The following is a 21038-nucleotide window of genomic DNA, read 5'->3' on the forward strand; positions in this document are numbered from 1 at the left end:
CCTTGAGGATGTGAAACAACAGCAGAGCCTGGCCCAGTGAATGGTAGGCCCTCAGGGAATAGTGTCCCTACACAGCTGACTGAGCCCCAGGACTTTGAACTCCTGCTGGCTGAGTGCCCCTGGGAAGGTTACTTAGCCTCTCTGGGCTGGTTTTCTCATCTGTGAATGGGATATGACACTGTGAAAGCAGACCCTTCTGCCTATCTGGAATATAAGAAGAGGTATCGAGCTCCCTGTCACAGGAGGTATAGAAGCAGAGGCACCTGGTGGAGGGGGTTACCTTTACTAACAAAATCTAACAATCACTGCATACTTAAGAGACACCAGCATTTATTGTCTGATGCGTTAGCACTGAGCCTGCAGGGTCAGTGTGATCTCATAATGTCAGCTGTTATCTCATTTAATCCTCAAAACTCAGCTCTCTAAGGTAGGGGCTGGTGCCTTTGTCATTCCCAATTCCCATTTTACAGATGAGGAAACTGAGGCAGAGAGAGGTAAAGTCACTTGTCCAAGGTCACTCACCAGCTGGTACCTGGTGGAACCCAGGCACAGGTGGTCTGAATTCAGAGTCCATGTTCTTTTGGTTATAAACTCAGTGTGTTCCCTTGGGCCAGTCCTGGCTCTGCCTCTGGGCCCCAATTTTCTCATCGGCACAAGAACATTTCCCAGCTGACAGCCAGTACTAACTGTCAGCCACGTGAGTGTGCTATCTTGGACGTGCCGGCCCAGCTGGGCCCCGAAGACTACAGCCCCACCAGTGTCACGTGGGGCAGAACCACCCAGCTGGGCCCCGGTGACCCACAGAATCATGAGAGAGAATGAAATGGATTTATTTCAAGCCATTTGTTACACGGCAATAGAAAAATAAAACAGCATTCAGCAACATTGAGTGCCTGTTGTGTACCAGGCACTGTACTAGACGCTAGAAGAAGCCCATCATTTGTTTCTGGCTTCCAGGCCCGCTAGAAGCCTTTAACTTCCTCCCCTGCAGTCTGAACCGGGCCTGGGCAGGAGCATGCAGCCCCAAGTGTTGTCTCTCCAGAGAAGCCACCGTCAGCGAGGATGAGGCTCTCATAGCTGGGCGGAGGCAAGGGGGGCTGGGCCCCAAGCAGGGCGTCCCCCGAGGCACTGTGCTCCGGGTCTTCCTCCACGGGGTATGCAGGTGGTGTCAGGGGCCCCTCAGCCAGTCGGCAGTGCAAGACCTCCTCGTAAGTGGGAATGGCAACCACCTCTGGGGTCCTACAGGGACAGAAGAGAGGCTGTGAGCAGGGGGTGGGGCAAAACCCTACTGCATGCCAGGAAGAGAGCGAGGAAGGCTGTAGGCTCCCCAGGGCCCCATAGACACAGCTGAAGCTTGACATCAGCCGGCCCCTGCCAACCTCAGCTCCCCCAACTGCACCCTCCCTGTGCTATAGTTAGTTCTCCATACAGTTAGTTCCCCACATGGGCTCACCACACCCTCTGTCTCCTCAGTTCTCTCAACAGGGAAAGCCCTTCCCACCTCCCTCACCCCTTCCCTGCTGGTCAATCCCCACTTGGCCTTTAAGTCTCCTCCGGGGAGCTCTCCTGACCTCCCCTAGCAAATCTCCCACTCCCTCCTCTGGGTCCCCACAGTGCTCTCCCTTCTGTCACTCTTGACCCCAGCTGGTTGTCCCCTAGGGCAGGGACTGACTTTGGGTGTCCAGGGATTGATGCTTGGGGATGTTTGTTGAAAGACTGAGTGATGATCGATGGGGAGAAGGACTTCCAGCTTACTGTAATCATCTCCCTTACAAAATCTGGAGTTGTGGATGCTCAGGGCGGGATGCAAGACCTCAATTCCCCTGCCCATCTGGATGCTTGGGGCCCTGATATGGTAAGTCCACCAAGTGATTACCTCTACTTGCATACCTCCAGAGACAGAGAGCTCACTATCTACCCAGTCAACCCTATCTATCTCTAAAGAGCTTGGCTTTCCTGTGACTTTCCCCCACCTCCCCCAAATGAACCACCCTGGAGGGACTTGAGGTACAGACCAGATCCTCTGAGGCTCCTCTGACCAGGCTCTGCCCACTAGATTCCAAGAACAGGTCACTTGCATCCCAGCCACACCAATGCTGATGGGAATGAGGCTGGCCCTCGGTCCTCCCAGGGCCCGGGGGGGGTCACCTCTGGGAAGTCAGGGCTCCTTCCCCTCCTGGGACCTTGGGGGTGGGAGGGTCACTGATCCTCTGTCTGGACTGCTTTTGCTTCGGGAAGATACTGCCAGATACGGAGGTTGACTAGGTGACCTTGGAGGTCCCCTCCCACCCCAAGTGGCTCGAGGGCTGGCTATGAGTCAGCACTGGCTGGTTCACCTCCCTGCTCAGCCACATTCTCGGTGGGAGATCATGGGTCAGTAACTCTATTAACCTAGGCCCCAGTTTCGCCATCTGTAAATGGGGACGATAAGGGCATCTACCTCACACGACCGTATGAAGATTACATGAGGTAATACAGGGACACTTAGCACATGCTCCATAAATGGGAGCTGGTAACAAAATCTCAAAGGTCTCCATGAGGCAGGGGTGTAGGTAACAAAAGTTATCACAGATCTGCTGCTAGCAGGAGCCACACAGGCTCAGAGAGGCTGTCACTTGCCCAAGGCCATCAGTTTGGAGCCAGCAGCAAGTTAGTTCGATCTATACCAGCCTGTCTAGACAGGGGAAGACCGATGGCAGGAGGCTGGCCAGAGGACAGACAGGTGGTGCAGGGGTCTTCGCTCCAGTGGTGATGGGGCAGCTGTGCCAGGAATCTGCTGCCCCTCAGGTGGGCACCCATCACCCCCGTGGACATGGCCCTTCTATGGGCAATGTATCTTCTCAGCCCACGGCCACCACAGCCCTAAGAGCAGCCCACTGGGACCACGTGACCAAGGTCATGGAGCAGGTTGTGTGCCAGTCTGATGGAGGGCACCAGCCAAGAGCCCAAGCTGGGCTCCCCTTCCAGTGCTTTTGCAAACTTCTCTCACAGACCCTCCTCCTCCGGAGCCCAGGAGCCCTGCAGCTGAGAAATCAGATAAGGGGTCTCACCCGCCTCTGACTCCCAGCATCCTTTGAGGTGAGGGCAGGCAAAGGATATTGCTCCTGGAGGTAGGCAAACTAGGTTCAATTGCTGTGTGACCTAGGCTATGTTCACAGCCTCTCTGAGCCTTTCTCCTCATCTATAAAATGAGGATAACAATTTCCATTTTGTAGATTCAGGGAGAGGGAAAAATGGAAAATGCATTGACAACGCTCAGGAAAATATGGGTGATTAGGCTTCCAGAACCCCACATCTCCTGCCCTGCTCACCTCCCAGCCACGGCCCTGCTGCTCCCTACTTCTCCAAGCCCCAGAGACATGAGTCAGGTTTTGGGTATGCCTGGGGCCGCTCCAGCAGGCAACAGCTGGCAGAGCAGGGCACAGGTGGCAGGTGAGATCAGACCACAGCAGGAAGTTTGCTTCGAGGGCAGAGGTGCAGTATCCCTCATGCCACCTCACCTAGCCAGCTGGGCCCACCCGGCCCCAGGTTGCCAGAGTCATGGTCCAGCAGGCTGGAAACTTGGGGAACATGAAGTTCAGGGTGACCATATCGCACACTTCAGGGGCAGGCCCATTTGTGGTGTATTCTGGATGTGGCCCCCTGCAGCCGTGTGGGGCGGGCTGGCCACTGTGGTCCCCATGCACAGGACGCTCCACCGAGGCTGGGGCTCACCCCACTCTCTGGAGCCTGGGGGGGACGTGAGATCTGAGCCTGGCACCAGCTCTTCCATGACTCAGCTGAGTCAAGCAAACACAGTAGGGAAAGGGGACAGGGACCAGGGATGAAACACTGCCCAACACTCAAGCTCTCTAATCTTATTTCACTTTCATGACAAGCCTGGGGGTAGCAGCCCTCAGCCATTGCACAGGTGAGTGGAGGCTGCACTCCAATGAAGCGGCAAAGCCCCAGCTCTGCCTGCTTGCAAAACCCAAGCCAACTCCACCCATCACACCTCCCCCAACCCTGACCCCTAATCTCTCCACACCTCAGCTTTCTCATCTGCAAAATGGATCTAATCCTTACACTGCCTCATGAGCAGTGAGGCTCAAATCAGGAGGCACCAGAGCACATCATAAAATGAAAGTGCGGGAAGAACAGCAAACTTTGCAGTGAATACACCTCCCATCTATCATCTCATCTGAGCCTAACAGCAATCCTAGGGAAAATTCCAGGATTGACAGAGAAAGAACTGGACATGGCTCAGAGTCTAATTAACAGGCTCAAGAATACAGAGCTTAGAAAAGAAAGAGCAGACACTGAAAGCCTCGTGTCTGACTAGACCCACGCTTTTTCTGCTGTACTTACTGAGGCGTCGGCGGGGGTTGGGGGGGGTGGTCCCAGGAGGCCTCCCATCCAGGCACCTCATTTAGGGCTCACACTTAAGATGGGAGCCCCTGAGAGGAGGTGTTTTGTCTGTTTCCTCCACTGCTGCATTGTCAGCGCTCTGCGTAGTTAGGTACTCAGTAAATATTGGTGAAACGCAGGAAAGAATAAGCAGATGAATAAATGAGGAAACTGAGGCCCCAAGAGAGAAATGGACCTGCCCAAGTCATCAGCCTAGAAGGCCTTTCTCTCTAACCTAGAGTTACCTGCAGAGAGCAAGGCCCCTGGGGGCAGGGACAGCTGAGTGGCCTCCCCATGGGGCCCAGATGCTGGGCTCTCAGCAGGAGGGCCAGGGTGGCTCAGCCCCAGCGACAAGAAAGAGCCATTAGCAGAAGCAGCCTCTCCAACATCCAGCCACCCCAGCTCTGAATCTAAGACCTGGTCTCTGAACCTGATGGGCCATGAGCACCCCACAGCCTCCTGGGTAGGCTCCTCCCTGGCCCGGCTGGGAATGAAGGCCAAGTGGCCCCACCTGACAGATGCAGCTATGTCCCGGACCCTGTTGGGCCAACACGGCTGTGTCTACAGACAACACCTACCTTCTGTGCTCAGGCCAGGCTGGGCGGGGAGGGACAGGCTCCAGTCCAGAGCACCCCGAGGCCTGGTCTGGTTCCAACTGACCATTAACCGACTGTGTGACCAGGTAGGTCACTGGTCTCTCTGAGACCCAGGTTTCTCAACTGAGAAGAGTCCCCAAGGCCTTGCCCTTCCCTCTAATAGTCAAATTAAGGCCTGACCATTGGATTAAGGGGCTTCTGTTGAATACTTCATTGTCTGTGACCTCAAGGAGTCACAGGCCAGTAGCAGGGACTAATCTGTTACTTTCTTTAACACAGAATGCATTTTTCCCTCTAACCAAGGGAAGAAGGGTGCCCACGTCCGAGGCCAGTTGCCAAATATATGGCTTAACCCTTAGTACATGCAAATCCAGTGCTTACAGAGTGGTGTGGGGGAATGCACACTTCACAGCCAGCAGGCTCTGCTACTTTCTAGCTGTATAACCCTCACCCTCTTTTTCTGTAAAAGACAACAGTAATTCTTACCTTGCAGGTAGGTTAGACTGAGGAAGATGTATGCAGGCCCCTGAGGTGCCTGCCCAGCTGATACTTGGTGAATGAGTAAGTACATAAGAGCATGTAAGATACATGCATTCTCAATAGGGCAAAAATTGGTTCTTGGACTCTTGCTGATACTGTGTTTACATATAAAGCACAAATATACATACAGACCAAATATGTAGTATATCTGTGGTATTAACATTTCATGGGGGAGGATGAAGAAAAACATGCCTAAGAAGTCTCCTTAGAGGGAATGATAATGAAAAAAAAGAGAAATATTGTCCAAATGCAAGGTTTTGTCTCCATTCCCCACCTCACCCCTGGGCCTTTGCACACGCTCTTCTGCTTGCCTAAAACTCTTCTCTCCACCTTATCTACTTGAGGAAAAGTTGACATTTGTTGTGCACCTACTGTGTGCCAGGCTCTGGGCTGAGTTCTTCATATACATCATCTCATTTAAGTACTATACAGGCATTTGCTACTATTGTATGCTGAGCTCTGCTGCCACCTCCTCCAAGAAGCCTTCCTGGATTTCTCCATGTCCCCACAGAACCATGTCTGTCCTCTTTCACAGCTTTAACTACTCTGATTTGTCAGAGTCTGCCTCTGTCGAGGGACTTTAAACACTTCCAGGAGTGCTGATCAGCCTCCAAGACCCCAGGGCATAGGCAAGGCCTGGTCCAGAGGAGAAACCCCATGAAAGTGTGCTGAGCATGCATGATGATGTGACAGTGCCCCACCTGTGGCCTCCACCCAGCCCTGCTGACCTGCGGCTCTCCTTCTCCAAGGGCTCCACAGTGAGGTAGTACAGGTCTCTGGAGAGGTGATATGAGTCCCATCGAGGCGGCCCCTTGGTGTTGGCCTTGACAGACCACAGCAGGCTGAGGAGCAGCAGCAGGCCACCTGCACCGCAGCAGAAGAAGCTGACCGACCTGAACAGGGGACCGGGGGCCTCAGGCTCAGGGCGTGCTGTGGGCGGAGCCGGCTGGCTGGGCTGGGCACCTGCATCTTCTTCACTCCACCAGGCGAAGCAGAGTGTCCCGGCCACCAGAACCACCATGCCGGTGACCGTCATGCAGTAGCACAGGGTGGAGGCCACACGGCCCCTGTCACACGTCTGGACACCGAGAAGGAGAGAGAAGAGGAAACGGGCCCCGTGAGAGGCCTGTTGGGTACCAGAGACTGGATTTTAGTCCTCCTCTGCCTGAGGTCACTGTGCAAACTCAGAGGGGTCATTTGACTTCTCTGTGCCTTAGTTTCCTCATCTGTGAAATGGAGATGATGCTCCCAACTTTGCAGGGCTGTTCTGAAGGCCACAAATAATGTGTCTCGAGTTCCTAGCACCACACCTGGGACCTGGTAGGAGCTCAGTTAAGTGTGGCTGGGTTCACTCCAGGACTCCCCCCGGACTCAGAGGCCTCCTCAGCCTGGTGTGTATGAGACTCCCCACTGCAGGCTGGGAGGAAGAAGAGTGAACGCTGTGGGGTCCGCCAGGCCTGCCAGGAGAGAAGCTTGCTGGTTACGCCTTGCCTCACTTCACCTTGGTCACAGTCTCGAAAGGTCAATGCTCTTATCTCCATTTGACAGAGGAAGACATTGAAACTGGGGGTGGGTAAAGGAGCTAGTGGGAAAGGGGCATTGAGAAGCCTGAAGTTGAAATTCATGACACAAAGCAAACCTTTGTGCAAAAAGATGTTCACCATGGCCTTATTTTTAATGGTTGTAATTTGGAAAGAGCCTAAATGTCCAACTATAGGGAAAGGTGAGTAAACCACGGCATAAACCCTAGACGGAATATTCATGACTCATTTTTCAAAAAGCTCAGCACAAATGTTTAACAACGGGGTAAATGTTTATGATATCTGACCTTTTTCAACTTAGTTTGCCAAATTATGTGCACAGTGTTATCTCAATGAGGCAAAGACAAAATGCCCAGGGGAAAAAAAAATAACTGGGAGGAACCCTGGCTCCAGATTATGTAGACAGGAAGGGGCTGTCCCCAAAGCTAACCTCTAGGCTGCTGTACACACTGTTCCCTCTGCCTGGTAACTTGCGTCTCCCCTCCCAGCTCAGCTGGGCCCTCACCTGAGAAGCCTTCGCTGGGGACACTCTAAACTTGGAGTCCCCTGGGCCTTCTTGGACCAAGCTTTTATCCTGCCTGTTTGGTTTCTCCTTTGTTTATTGTCCTTACCAGACAGGAAGCTTCCTGGGGGCAGGGTCTGTATAGGCCCTGTTCACTGCTATAACCCCCAGTGCCTAGCACATAGTAGCTGCTCTATAAACATTTGTTGAAAAAATTCTCCTAAATGAGAAACAGTGTTGCTGAATAAACCTTGTTGTGTGAAAAGCCCCTCTCGCAGTTGGGAGGGGCTGGGAGAGGGGAGGGAACACAAGATTCCAGCTGCTATAGCACCCAGCCTTGGAGCCTGGTTTTAGTCCCTACATTACAGCTCACCAGCCGTGTCCTGGGGTGAGCCTCTCAACTGCTCCGGGCCTGTCTCCTCACCTGTACAAAGGGCAGGCTCTCTAACAGGCAGCTAGCGGAACTTACAGAGGGCCCCTCTCCTCTTCCAAAAGTTGAGCCGGTGAAGGAGGGGGCTGGGGAACTCACAGACCTTAGGAAGACTTCAATCGTCAGCCTTACAAATGCGGACTTGCCCAGCCTAATGTGGTGCATCAAACGATGCCCTGCTGTGCAGCCATTCAAAGGCACACTCCTGGGGAGCTGAGGAGTGTGGCAGTTCAAGATCTAGTAGGTGAGCCTTTAGATTTCAAAAGGGCATGTTCCCAGATGTGTTTAAAAACGTGTGTGTGTATGTGTGTGTGTATGCATGTGAGAGAGAAAGAGAGAATGTATACATGTAATGCTCGAGGAGTGGACCCCAATCTTTCTGAGCCTCCAGGCCACCAGAAGCATTTAGAAAAATGCCACTTGTAAATTACCTTCAATTCTCTTCCTGTGAATTTGTCTATGGGGCAAGGCCTCCTGTCTCCAGCTCAAGGCATTTTCTGGGGAAGAGAAAAAGAACCTGACTACACTCTTTCCAAAGTCAGACAGCGAGGAGAGGCTGTCAGAAGGAAAAGCTGGAGAAATCAGCTTGGGGGGAAAAAAAAACACAGCAAATCTATAACGGTAACCCTTTGCCTGTATATTACGGCACTTGACAGTTCCGCTTCATACCTGGAATCTCATCCGACTCACCACAACCGAGGTGGATGGTCAGGGCAGGGAAAGGAATTCCTGTTTTGCAAATGAGGAGACTGAACCCAGAAAGGTGAGGGACTTTGCCCAAAGCCGTATACAGCTGTGTGTCTCAACCCTTGCAGAACTCACTCCTGAGTAAGGTAACTTACGATGCTTTTAAATTTCTATAAAAGCAATAGTTCCTCATTGTGGAGAAAAGGAGAAAACCACAGAAGAGAATAAAAATGCAAAATACAAATCATCATTAATGCTGCCCCACAGAGATGAGCATGATCTGCAAGTGAATGCTTCCTTTCCAGTCCTCCCTTGGCCTGCATAGCTGATGATGGCGGCAGCAGATGGGCCTTTACAGGCGCTGGGAACCACATCCAGCACTTTACAGGTACCCGCCGTCTTAATCCTACAACAGCATTATGTCCTGAGGACACTGGAGCTTCGAGGGCGACAGCTTGTCCAAGGTCAGTGCCAAATTTGAACCAGGTCTAGTCTGAATCACATCCCTGTGTGTGCATAGCTAGATCCATCTGTATTTTTCAGTATATAAAGTTGAGACCGTGCCGTGAATAGATGCGTTTGTAAATCTTCAGCACAGGCAGATCCCACCTTCTAAAATGCTCTGCCCTCCTTCCTGATTCAAATGCTCCCAGACCTCAGACAAGCCCCTGGAGTTCCCCTTAGCATGTTCTCACTGGATGCTGTCATCTCCTTCTGTGTGAGTCTCCCTCCCTCCACGTGGAGCCACCATGGGCAGGCAGAGCACACAATGACCCACCACCCCCGAGAGATGGAAGGTGTCAACGTCCGCTGGATGAAGGACAGCCTGTTCTGTTGTGAGGTGGTCTTCATTATTTTTACAGATCGGGGCTCTGATGGCTTATGGGAAGGGTGTCCTGCCCTAGATTCCCCTGGCCCATTTCAGAGACGTGGTCTTCAGGCAGTTTACTCACCTTTCACAGTAGTGTACCCTGGACCCTGGTTGGGGAGGAAGAAAGGGCTCCCTGCCCTGGAGGGCATAACCCCAGCCCCGGGCAGGGAGGAAATGTCTCTAATCCCAGAGGAGTCCCGCTCCCAATCTGGCACTCAGTTAGGCTGCCAGGCTGGCCCCTCCTTCCAGCTCCCTCATATCCCCCCCACCCATGCACCCAAACTCCTGGGGTCCCCTACACCTGCTGCTCCTGGGGAGCCCTCTGTCCCCATTCAGGGCCCTCATTTCACACCCCCCTTCAAGACCCATGCCAAATACACCTCCTCCCAGAAGCCTTTCTGCTGCTGCCACCCCACCTCCCACCAGCCAGAGTTATCACTGCCTCTGACTATAGCCACTCTGTTAGCTCTGTGACCTTGATCAGGCGGCCCAACATCTCTGAGCTCAAATTCCACAACTTCCTGGGGAGCAAGTTGTGAAGATGAGGTGGCAAGATGGCAAACAGTGACACAGCTTGACAGAGAGGATGGACCCTGGCTCTGACACGGGGTAAGTTACCTAGATTCTCCATGCCTCAGTTCCCTCCTTTGTAAAATGGGCACAAATAATATCGTACTATCCCTGCTACCAACAGGGGAACTTTAGGTGCCAGTTTTCTGTAAAGAACTAAACCATCTGAACAAGAAGTGTTCCAAACCATCTTCGTGTAACCCCGAGTAAACTGAGGCTCTGAGCGCCATGGTCCAAGGCCACCCAACAAGTTAGAACACAGGAGGAGGCTTGGGTGTCCAGACTCTGCTCACCAAGTCACTGAGGTCAAGGTGAAGGGAAGGGGTCCGGGGCGGGGGGGGGGGGGGGCTGGATTAGGAGGAGCCGAGATGCTCCCAAGGGCGGGGAGAGAAGGAAGCTTATACCCACCTTGCGCGCAGCCATCGCGCTGCAGGGTCAGGCGTGGTCCCGGAGCGGGGAGCCTGGCGAGCCGAGCGGAGTCACGTGAATGCATGATGGTTGTCGCGCCCGTGGGCAGAGCGAACCTGGGAAGGGCGGTCTCTCTGGTCTGCAGGGGGCTCCCGGCGTTAGAGGCGGCCCGGCGACCGTCCCCCAGCCCAGCTCTCCGAGCCCGCAGAAGCGCTACGGTCCGGCTCCGGGTCTGGTCCAGGGCGTCGCGTCCGCCGCCGTGCGTCCCGTCCGATCGCCGCCCCGACCCGGTGGGAGCGGTGCAAAGCCCGCTTCACCGCACAGGGTCTCGGCCAACCGAGGGGCGCGTGGAGTCCGACTTCGCTGTCGACTCCGGTGATGATCACCCCCTAGCTCCCGCCCACGCTTCGGGCTTGGCCGACTGCGGCCGGGACCCTGGGCTCGGGCTCAGGGCGCGGCCGGCCCCACCTCTCCTCGGATCTGCGTCCTCGCGGCCGCAGGGCCTGCGGAGACTCCAGGGTGGCGCGGCTCCAGGCGGCTCCAGGCGGCTCCAGGTGCCGCGCCCGACCTTAAAGCGACAGCGCGACCTGGGCTGGCGGAGGTCGGGGTTTCCCAGCGCGGGGGGAGCCCTTAACCGGAACCTCCCTGGAACTGTCGGGAACCCGCAGTCCTTGGGGCCATCCCGCCCCCACTACTCCACGGGGGCGGGCTTGGGAACCGGACACTAACTCTTCTGAGAGCCATCGGCGCTCAGTCTGAGAGGGCTGTGAAGCCCAGGCCTCCTCACTCCCATTCTACAGGAAGGGAAACTGAGGCCCAAGGAGGGAAAGTTACTTGACTGTTTACCGCATACTCCTTGACAACTGGCTTTTTCTTCTCACAGCAGTCAATCGGACAGCAAGCCCTCCCGGGCCCTCCAGGCTCTCACATCCTCAGGAGGAAGGCATTCTCCGAAATAACAGAAGGCATTTAAGTGCTTCCCCAGCCTCTAAACGAGTGAAGTCGCTGACCCAGGCAGGGAGAGGCCAGGAGAGGGGGGCTTGAGAGCAGGGCCTCCCACCTCCTGTGTGACCTTAACCTCTCTGAACCTACTCCCTCCTGTGTCCAAGGAGGGCTGAAGGACCCCAGCTCACAGGTCTTCCGGGATTGAATGAGTTAAGCTGAGCAGGTTAATAGAGCTCAGCCCTTTCACAAGTGCAGGCAGGAGGCAGATTTTATGGACAGGTGCTTTAGGAGCCTGGAGAAGGGTCAGCGTGTGTGCTTGTGTGACGTCTTCTCTGGGAGGACACCTGTTGTAGAAGGTAGGAATGGGGCGGCAGCATCCAGCATGTGCAAAGTCTGGGCGAAGTCACAGGCAGGTAAAACCTCGACAATTTCATGTGGGTCCAAGGGAGGTGGTTCCGGACCAGCTGGGGTCTGGGTTTTGTTTATGTTTCGTCCTGCTCCTCCAACAAGCCAGGGGACTGGGCGGATTCCCCTCAGCCACGGCCAAGGATTCCCCACTGAGCCGGTGGCGACCAACTCCCCGACCAACCCAGGGACACGGGGAGGTCAGAGCAGCCTGTCCAGTGGAGATCTGAAGCTCAGCGAGGCGGAACCACTGTCTCAGAGTCACAGAGCAGGTCAGCGCCAGGGCCCAGGCCCCCAATTTTTAAACTCCTTGTCTCTGAGGAAATATGCCACCTGAGAGTTTTAGCATTCTCTAAGCACCGACTCCTCTGACCGGTGAGGTCCTTTTACATGTTATCTCATTTCATCTTCACTGTGTGTGTGGTCTATGTAAGCGTTCCCATTTTACAGACAGAAAACTGAGGCTCAGAGAGGGGCAAAGGCCTGTGCAAGTCTAAAGAACTCACAAGTGGCTGAGCTGAGGTAGCGATCAGGTAGACCTCAAACCAGGACCTCGTTCAGCTTTGCTCTGCTTAATCTGGAGGTGGGGCCAAGCAGCCTTCTCGGTGCCCTTGCGGGCCTGCTCAGGGGGGATATGAGTGAGCAACTGGAGGCTGTGAAGCTGTCAGCTCCACCCATTTCTCCAGGGACAGGCATCCATGCCGGTGTGGGCCTCTCACCGATCCAGACTCTCCTTCCCCAGGGCCACAGGTCACAGGCTGATAAGGTTGAGATCAGGGCCTGGGCACACACCTGACCCTGCTGGAACCCGAGTCCCCTGGCCCAGGCTGGACACTCACGTCCTGGAGGTGGTGGCCTGGTTGTAACTTCTGTCCTGACTCAGCCACTTCCAGGCCGGAAGATTCTGGCCACGTCCTTCTCTTTAAGCTGCTGTTTCCTTATCTATAAAATGGAGACAATGGTACCTCCTTCCCAGGGTAGCTATGAGGGCCTCATAGTTTAGTAAGACCTTACCTATGAGGAGCTGGCTTGGGTACGCTCTCGTATTACAGGATGGTTCAGTTTGTGAATCTCCCCTAGTTGATGGGGACCACCCTGAGGGCAGGGACCAGATGTGACTTGGTGCAGGGCCCAGCCATACCCAGCAGAGCCAGGACCAGAGGAGACTGGGACCGGGTGTTGATTCGAACCTGAGGATCTGGTCCAGTTCTTCTGGCTCCATCTTCCTCTTCCCCACTTTTGGGGGCTCTGGCCCCAGCCCCCGAAGTCTGCCATGATGCCCAGGCACTGTGGGGACCATGCAGGCTTGGGAATACTTGCAGGTCCTTTCTGAACAATCAGCCTCAGGCTTTCCCGGCACCACCGGGCAACTCAGAGCAGAAAATGGGTCACCAGCCTTTGCCTCCAGGTGTGGGGGAGGGGACTACCACTTGCACCCACTTACTGGACGTCAACAGTCAGTGCTTTTCCCATTGAACTGTCACTTCAGTCAATTCATCAAGGCTGAGAGAGAAATATTGATACCTTCTCAGGGTCACACAGCTGATAAGTGGGGGGCTGGGAGTGGGGAGTGGCAGAGTAAGCGCTGAAATCCACATCTGCCTGAATCTTCCACACCCACATGTACTTCTCCTTTTTTGCCACACTGGCCCTTCCTCAGTTACAGCCTGGGCTGCTGCTACCCACCCCTTGCTGGCCTCTCTGACTTCAGGCTCTCTGCCCATCATCAGGCACCAGCTTGAGCTTCCAAAGCAGCATCCCAGTAAGTCCCTCACCTGCCTAAACTTTTCAGTGCTTCCCGCTGCCCTCAGAATAACAACACCAGCTTCATTTCCTGCACTCCTCCCATGCCACTCCTGAACTACTGTCCACTGTGTCCCAAGCACAATACCACACCTTTGCTACAAAGGCCCTCCCTTTTACCAGCTTCACCTGGTGAGCTCATACACTTCCCTTAAGACAGGTCACAGGTCACCTTCTCTGGGTGATGTCTCCTCAGTGTCCCAAAGAAGAATTATCTGGTCCCTCTCCCAAGCTCCCACAGGACTTTACAGATTCATCCATCAGAGCCCTGGGCACGCTAACAAAAGTAAAGTCACTGCCTTCCCTACCTCTTTTCCAATAAAAAGAAATAGCTGGACATTGCAGAAACGATCAATAAGTTAAAAGAAATCAGAATGTCCCCCTTCACAGATAAAAACCAGTCTCCAACCCTTAAAGGGAGAAAAACATTTCCCTAAGTGCAGAAACCATATGACCCCTAAAGCCTAAAATATTAATTGTCTGGACCTTTACAGACAGTGTTTGCCAGCCCCTACTGTAGCCGCTGGCTCAGCCCTATCACTAGTGCGCTGTGCAGTCCTGGGCAAATGATGGTACCCCTCTGGGCCTCCTCACTTAGAAAATGGGGATAAAATGTCCCTCCACAGACAGATGCTATATTTGTTCTCTATTGCTGCATAACAAATTCCCACAAACATAGCAATTTAAGATAACACCTGTTTATTATCTGTAGGTCAGAAGTCAAGGTAGGTTCAACTGAATTCTCAGCTGAGGGCTTCACAAGGCCAAACTCAAGTCAAGGTGTGGGCTGGGCTGGTCTCTTATCCGGCAGCTCTGAGCAAGATTCCTGCTTCCATGCAGAATCCTGGTCCTTGTGATTGTAAGACTAAGGCCCATTTTCCCCCTGGTGGGGACAGCTCTCAGCTCTCAGCTCTCAGAGGCCGCTTTGAATTTCTCTGCCTTTTCTGCTACCAGTGGAAGAAAACTCTGCTTTTAAAGGGTTCCTGTGATTAGGTTAGGCCCACCCAACTCTCTATCTTAAGGTCAGCTGATTAGTAACCTTAATTACATCTATGAAATTCTTCTTGCCATGTAACCAGAGGGCAAATGTTATGAGGGCCATGGGAGAATTCTGCCCATTACAGGTTCTATGCCAGGGAGACAGAGCATGTGAGCTATAAACCCTCTCGTTACAGGATCAGGTCCTCCGTGCCAGGTGCTGGACACAGAGGGCAGGACGCATGGAGAGGCAGTGTTCACAAAGAATTAGGAAACAGGCCAGACTGTGGCGAAAGCTTGCCTTTGAGCCCCAGGATTTCTAGGTGGACCGACACAGAGGTGTTGCAGAGGTGGCGTTTAAGCTGAGCTGGGATACAGGTAGGATTTCAACAGGCAAAGAAGGGACTGGGACTGGGGGTAGGGAAGGGCCACCTGCTCAAGGCACAACACTGATTACCAAAGGTTACAGCATTCTTGTGCTGACAAAGGGCATATTTTTAAGCTTTTGTATAAACAAGCCTATTAAGGATTATCAACAGCCTCAAAGTTAGCATCCATTAACTATCTACCAAATACAAGATGCTGTGTTAGGTACATTGTATACTTAGGTCATTTAGTCCTCCAAGAGCCCTACATGGTAGGAAATTTTTAATAGCTCTATTGAGATACAATTCATGTACCATAACACTCACCCATTTAAAGTGTACAATTCAGTGGCTTTTAGTATATTCACAGAGTTGTGTATCCATCACCATAATCAATTTTAGAACATTTTCATTCCCCCAAAAGAAACCCTGTACCAGGACTTCCCTGGTGGCACAGTGGTTAAGAATCCGCCTGCCAATGCAGGGGACACGGGTTCGAGCCCTGGTCCGGGAAGATCCCACATCCCGCAGAGCAACTGAGCTGGTGCGCCACAACTACTGAACCTGCACACCACAACTACCGAAGCCTGCGCACCTAGAGCCCGTGCTCCGCAACAAGAGAAGCCACAGCAATGAGAAGACTGCACACCTCAACAAAGAGTAGCCCCCGCTCACCACAACTAGAGAAAACCCAAGCACAGCAACAAGACCCAATGCAGCCAAAACTAAAATTAATTAATTTTAAAAAATTCTCTCTCTCTCTCTTTAAAAATAAAAAGAAAGAAACCCTGCACCCCTTAACCATTATACTCCTAATTCCTCCATTTCCCCCAGCCTTAGGCAATGACTGATCCATTTGCCCATTCTGGATATTTCATATGAATGGAAACATATAACATGTGGTCTTTTGTGTCTGGCTTCTTTCACTTGCATACTGTTTTCAAGGTTGATCCATGTTGTAGCACGTAGCAGTACTTCATTCCTGTTTATTGCCAAATAATATTCCATTGTATGGATACAGAACATTTTGTTTACCTATTCATCAGCTGATGGGCATTTGAGTTGTTTCTCCTTTTTGGATATTATGAATACTGCTGCTGTGAACATTCGTGTACAAGTTCATTTCCCTCGGGTGTACAACCTAGGAGCCAACTTGCTGGATCATATGGTAACTCAATATTTAGCCAACTGAGGATAAAGTAGGAATTTTGGTCTCCACTTTGGCATTGAGGAAACTGAGGCTCAGAGAAGTTAAAACAGCCACCCAAGATCAGAGAAGAGAGCAGGTTTAAACTCAGGTCCATCCAACACCAAAGCTCTCTATCTCCTGCCTCTGGATAAATATATAAGATAGTACAGAGGTCTCTTTTAACCATTCCCCTCTTAAAATATGGATTTCTTGGATAGGGTGGATAAGGATCTTTGTCGGTTTTATCTGATATGTCCAAAAAGTTCCAGTGCCTCAAAGAGGCTAGACACATAGTAGGTGCTCAGTACACACTTGTTAAATGAAGGGCAGAATGAATAAGTGTAGATGATTTAAAGCCGGGTGAGTGGGGTTGTGGAAATTTTCAAGATTCCAGACTTGGTGCCAGGATGAAGTTTTCAGACTCTGAGAGCCCGCTGAAGCCACCCTACAAGGGACATGCTCTCCCCCTGCAGTCAACCTTGAAAGGCCATTGTCTCTAGTGGCCCCCTGGGTTCTTGGAATTCTGTGCCTGGGAGATAGTCTATTCATGGAGAGGCAAGGAGCTGCGTCCTCTGAGTTCATGTTCCAAAAAAGGAAACTGCTGTCTGTGGGTAAGGAAAGGATTAGAACCTCAAGGCCTCAGCTTCCTTGGAAGGCATGTTCTGCCCAAGTGAGACGGCCCTGGGCTCTTCTGGGGCCTCTGTTCTGGGCGGGCTGAGACTGGGCCAGCAGCCCTGGAGCATGGGGAAGATGCTCGCCAGTCAGGGGAGGAAATCTTGTCTGGAAACTGAAACAAAGTTCTGTGGATGCAGGGCTGGCAGCAGCCTTGACTCCAGAATGACCTCTGGGAACAGACACATAAAAGGACGCAGATTCTGGGAAAGAGCCAGCTGTTCCCAGAGATCCCGAGAAAGATAGAGCAAGTCCTCCTGTCCGTGGGGAGAATGATTCTCAATGGGCTGAGGTGCGGCGTGAGGGAAGAGAGCTGCCCTCACAGATAGGAGGGGCTGGTTTGGGTCCTGACTGTGACTTGTGGCCTTGGCCAAGTCTCTGTCCCCTCTCAGCCTCCGTTGCCCTACCTATAAAAAGTTGGGAGTCCTTTCTGGCTCTGGGACTCTATTCCGAGGCTTAATTCTCTTTCTTCTTCTCCTCCTTCCTCCTCTGAATTGGACTCACTAATTCCATGCCAAGTCTAATAGAAATCCTAGACTCTGTTCATAGAGTCAGCACTTTCTTTGAAGGTGTATAGAGGCTCTTCTGGAATCATCTCCCTCTAGCCCAGGATTTCTTTCTCTTCTTTTTTTCTCTTTTAATAAAGATCATACTGTTTTATTTATTTATTTTTATAAATTTTATTTATTTATTTTTTGGCTGCGTTGGGTCTTCGTTTCTGCATGCGGGCTTTCTCTAGTTGCAGCGAGCAGGGGCTACTCTTCGTTGCAGTGCACAGGCTTTTCATTGTGGTGGCTTCTCTTATTGCAGAGCACAAGCGCTAAGCGTGGGCTCAGTAGTTGTGGCATGTGGGCTCAGTAGTTGGGTCACATGGGCTCAGTAGTTGTGGCTCATGGGCTCTAGAGCGCAGGCTCAGTAATTGTGGCACATGGGCTTCTCATTTCAGTGTCTTCACTTGCTGCAGAGCATGGGCTATAGGCACGCAGACTTCAGTAGTTGTGGCTTGTGGGCTCAGTAGTTGTGTCATGCGGCCTCAGTAGTTGTGGCTTGCAGACTCTAGAGCGCAGGCTCAGTAGTTGCATCATGCGGGATCAGTAGTTGTGGCTCACGGGCTCTAGAGTGCAGGTTCAGTAGTTGTAGTGCACGGGCTTAGCTGCTCCACAGCATGTGAGATCTTCCCAGACCAGAGCTCGAACCCGTGTTCCCTGCATTGGCGGGTGGATTCTTAACCACTGAGCCACCAGGGAAGCCCTAGCCCAGGATTTCTGAAATGCCCCATTTCCTGCCTCAGCTCCTACCTCCTGTGCGAACCCAGCCCCATGCAACCAATGCCTGATGTCCCATAAGAACCTCCCCCCAGCCCATTCCAACCAAATCACCACTTCCCTCCTAAGATGCTCTGTCTCCCGTGATCAGTGAATTCATCCAAACAAGGACACCAGCTGCAGCAAAGCAATCACTCACTACCCTTTCTGGGTCTGGTTTATCAACAGTTCAATGAGAGGTTGCCCTTGACAGTAGCTAAGGCTGCTGACGGGCCTGAATGCTCTGATTTTACTCCAGATCTGTTATTAGCCTGCAGAGTGACCCTGGCCAAGTCATTCCTCTCTTTGACCTCAGTTTCCACATCAGTAATCGAAGAGACTGGACCAGATATGTTTTGGACTAGGGGAGGCGGAAAAAGCACTGACAATGGAGGCAGGAGCTCTGGCTTCACTTAGTCATCAGTTCATCTTGCCACCCTGGACTGGGTGCTCCCTTCTCTTCCCAGCAAGCACCGATCACTACCTACCTAGTCCTGTGCTTCGCCAAGTGTGCCCTGGCTTCCTCTTCTCCACTACCTGCACAGGAGGGCACCGCCACCCCTGGAGAAGGACTATATGGCCGGGTGCCGCCCCCCACAAGCCCTGGGCAGGGGTCTGTGCCCCTCACCCCCTTTGGTGACCAGATGTCCTCTGACCACACTGGATGGAGCACAGCATGCTTCGGCCCTTTCTGCGTTGTCCTAGACAACCTGGTTCACTGCCATGGCTTCAGTTACTACTGGGTGAGCCAAAGGGTGCGTTCGTTTTTTTTTCCGTAAGACGGCTCTAGTAGCACTTAGTTGTCTTTAACTTCATTCAGAACGATTTTGTTAGATTGTATGTGACAGCTGTCATATCAGTGTACAATAAAAAAAAAAGACTTATCAAAATTGGTGAATTTTTGTGTAGCCATTTTAATATTGAAGATGGAAGAAAAAAAGCAACATTTTTAGCATGTTATGCTTTATTATTTCAAGAAACGTAAACATGCAACTGAAATGCAAAAAAAGATTTGTGCAATGTATGGAGAAGGGGCTGTGACCGATCGAGCGTTGTCAAAAGTGGTTTGCGAAGTTTCGTGCTGGAGATTTCTTGCTGGACGATGCTCCACAGTCGGGTAGACCAGTTGAAGTTGATAGCAATCAAATCGAGACATTAATTGAGAAAAATCAACGATATACCACGCGGGAGATAGCCGACATGCTCAAAATATCCAAATCAAGCGTTGAAAATCATTTGCACCAGCTGGGTTATGTTAATTGCTTTGATGTTTGGGTTCCACGTAAGTTAAGCGAAAAAACCCTTCTTGACCATATTTTCGCATGCGATTCTCTACTAAAACGTAATGAAAATGTTCCGTTTTTAAAACAAATTGTGACGGGTGATGAAAAGTGGATACTGTACAATAATGTGGAACGGAAGAGATCGCGGGGCAAGTGAAATGAACTACCACCAACCACACCAAAGGCCGGTCTTCAGCCAAAGAAGGTGATGTTGTGTATATGGTGGGATTGGAAGGGAGTCCTCTATTATGAGCTCCTTCTGTACAACCAAACGATTAATTCCAGCAAGTACTGCTCCCAGTTAGACTAACTGAAAGCAGCACTCGATGAAAAGCATCCAGAATTAGTCAACAGAAAACGCATAATCTCCCATCAGGATAACACAAAACCGCATGTTTCTTTGATGACCAGGCAAAAACTGTTACAGCTTGTCTGGGAAGTTTTGATTCATCCACCATATTCACCAGACAATGCACCTTCGGATTTCTATTTATTTCGGTCTTTACAAAATTCTCTTAAGGGAAAAAATTTCAATTTCCTGGAAGACTGTAAAAGCCACGTGGAACAGTTCTTTGCTCAAAAAGATAAAAAGTTTTGGGAACATGGAATTATGAAGTTGCCTGGAAAATGGCAGAAGGTAGTGGAACAAAAGGGTGAATACGTTTTTCAATAAAGTTCTTGGTGAAAATGAAAAATGTGTCTTTTATTTTTACTTAAAGAACTGAAGGCACCTTTTGGGCCACCCAATACTTCTAAGCAGATATATCTCCATATGCAGCCTAGAACCTCCCCTCTAAGCCCCAGATCCCCTGCCCTGGATTTCCAACACCACGTGGCCATAACCTGAGCATCCTCTTGAGGTCCCAGTGCCCATCCTCATTCCCTCTCCTCCCCACACTGAGACTGCCAGCTCTACCCCAGGCCTCCTCATCTCTCCCCGAGACCCTGCATCAGCCTCCCTGCTGGCCCTGCCTCCTCTGTCCAGTTCATGCCCCTCGTGGCAGCTAGAGTTTCCACTCTGAACTCTATTCTGATCATGCCATTTCCCTCTGCTTGAGATTCTTTAGTTTGTCAGAAACTCAGCGTGATTAAGGTTAGGCAAGTATCAACTTAGGGACTTTCCTGGTGGTCCAGCGGTTAGGACTCTGCACTACAAATGCAGGGGGCCCGGGTTCAATTCCTGGTTAGGGAACTAGATCCTGCATGCTGCAACTAAGAGCCTGCATGCCCCAACTAAAAACAATCCGCATGCTGCAACTAAAGATCCTACATACCGCAACTAAGACCCGGCACAGCCAAATAAATGAATAAATAGATTTAAAAAAAAAAAGAATCAATTTAATGTTAGGGCAGTGGACCATCTCAAGTAACCGTGAAAAGGGCAGGAATGGAGGTCAAGGTGCCTTGACTCACATACCAGTGAAATTCTCACTTGAGGTTTTGTATTTCTGCTTTTCCTGGTATGTTGGTTTCATTCTCTCATGACACTACTTTCCTCCACGGGACGGGCAACATGGTCACCTGTCACTCCCGAGGCTTATCCTCTATTACCACCAACACCAG

General features: G+C 51.7%; 1 protein-coding gene and 1 non-coding gene across 2 annotated transcripts; one reads left to right on the plus strand and one right to left on the minus strand.

The window, feature by feature from the left end:
- Positions 1 to 814: 814 nt before the first annotated feature.
- Positions 815 to 16979, minus strand: TMEM61 (transmembrane protein 61). Its single transcript, XM_033866145.2, has 3 exons — positions 10532 to 16979; positions 6251 to 6600; positions 815 to 1239 (listed from the first exon to the last, which is right to left on the minus strand). The coding sequence occupies exons 1-3, from the start codon at positions 10544 to 10546 to the stop codon at positions 963 to 965; spliced, it is 642 nt and encodes a 213-aa protein (XP_033722036.1). The 5' UTR covers positions 10547 to 16979; the 3' UTR covers positions 815 to 962.
- Positions 16980 to 20594: 3615 nt separating this feature from the next.
- TRNAC-ACA (transfer RNA cysteine (anticodon ACA)) lies at positions 20595 to 20667 on the plus strand. Its single transcript has one exon. It is a non-coding gene; the product is annotated as a tRNA-Cys (tRNA).
- The last annotated feature ends 371 nt before the right edge of the window (positions 20668 to 21038 follow it).

The sequence above is a fragment of the Tursiops truncatus genome, chromosome 1, assembly GCF_011762595.2.
Source record: "Tursiops truncatus isolate mTurTru1 chromosome 1, mTurTru1.mat.Y, whole genome shotgun sequence".
Lineage (NCBI taxonomy): Eukaryota > Metazoa > Chordata > Mammalia > Artiodactyla > Delphinidae > Tursiops > Tursiops truncatus.

Coding starts and splice junctions, on each gene's coding strand:
- TMEM61 (XM_033866145.2), bottom strand. Junction 1,240..6,250: donor TTGGAGAAGGAGAGCCGCAG/GTCAGCAGGGCT, acceptor CTGTCCCTGTAG/GACCCCAGAGGTGGTTGCCA.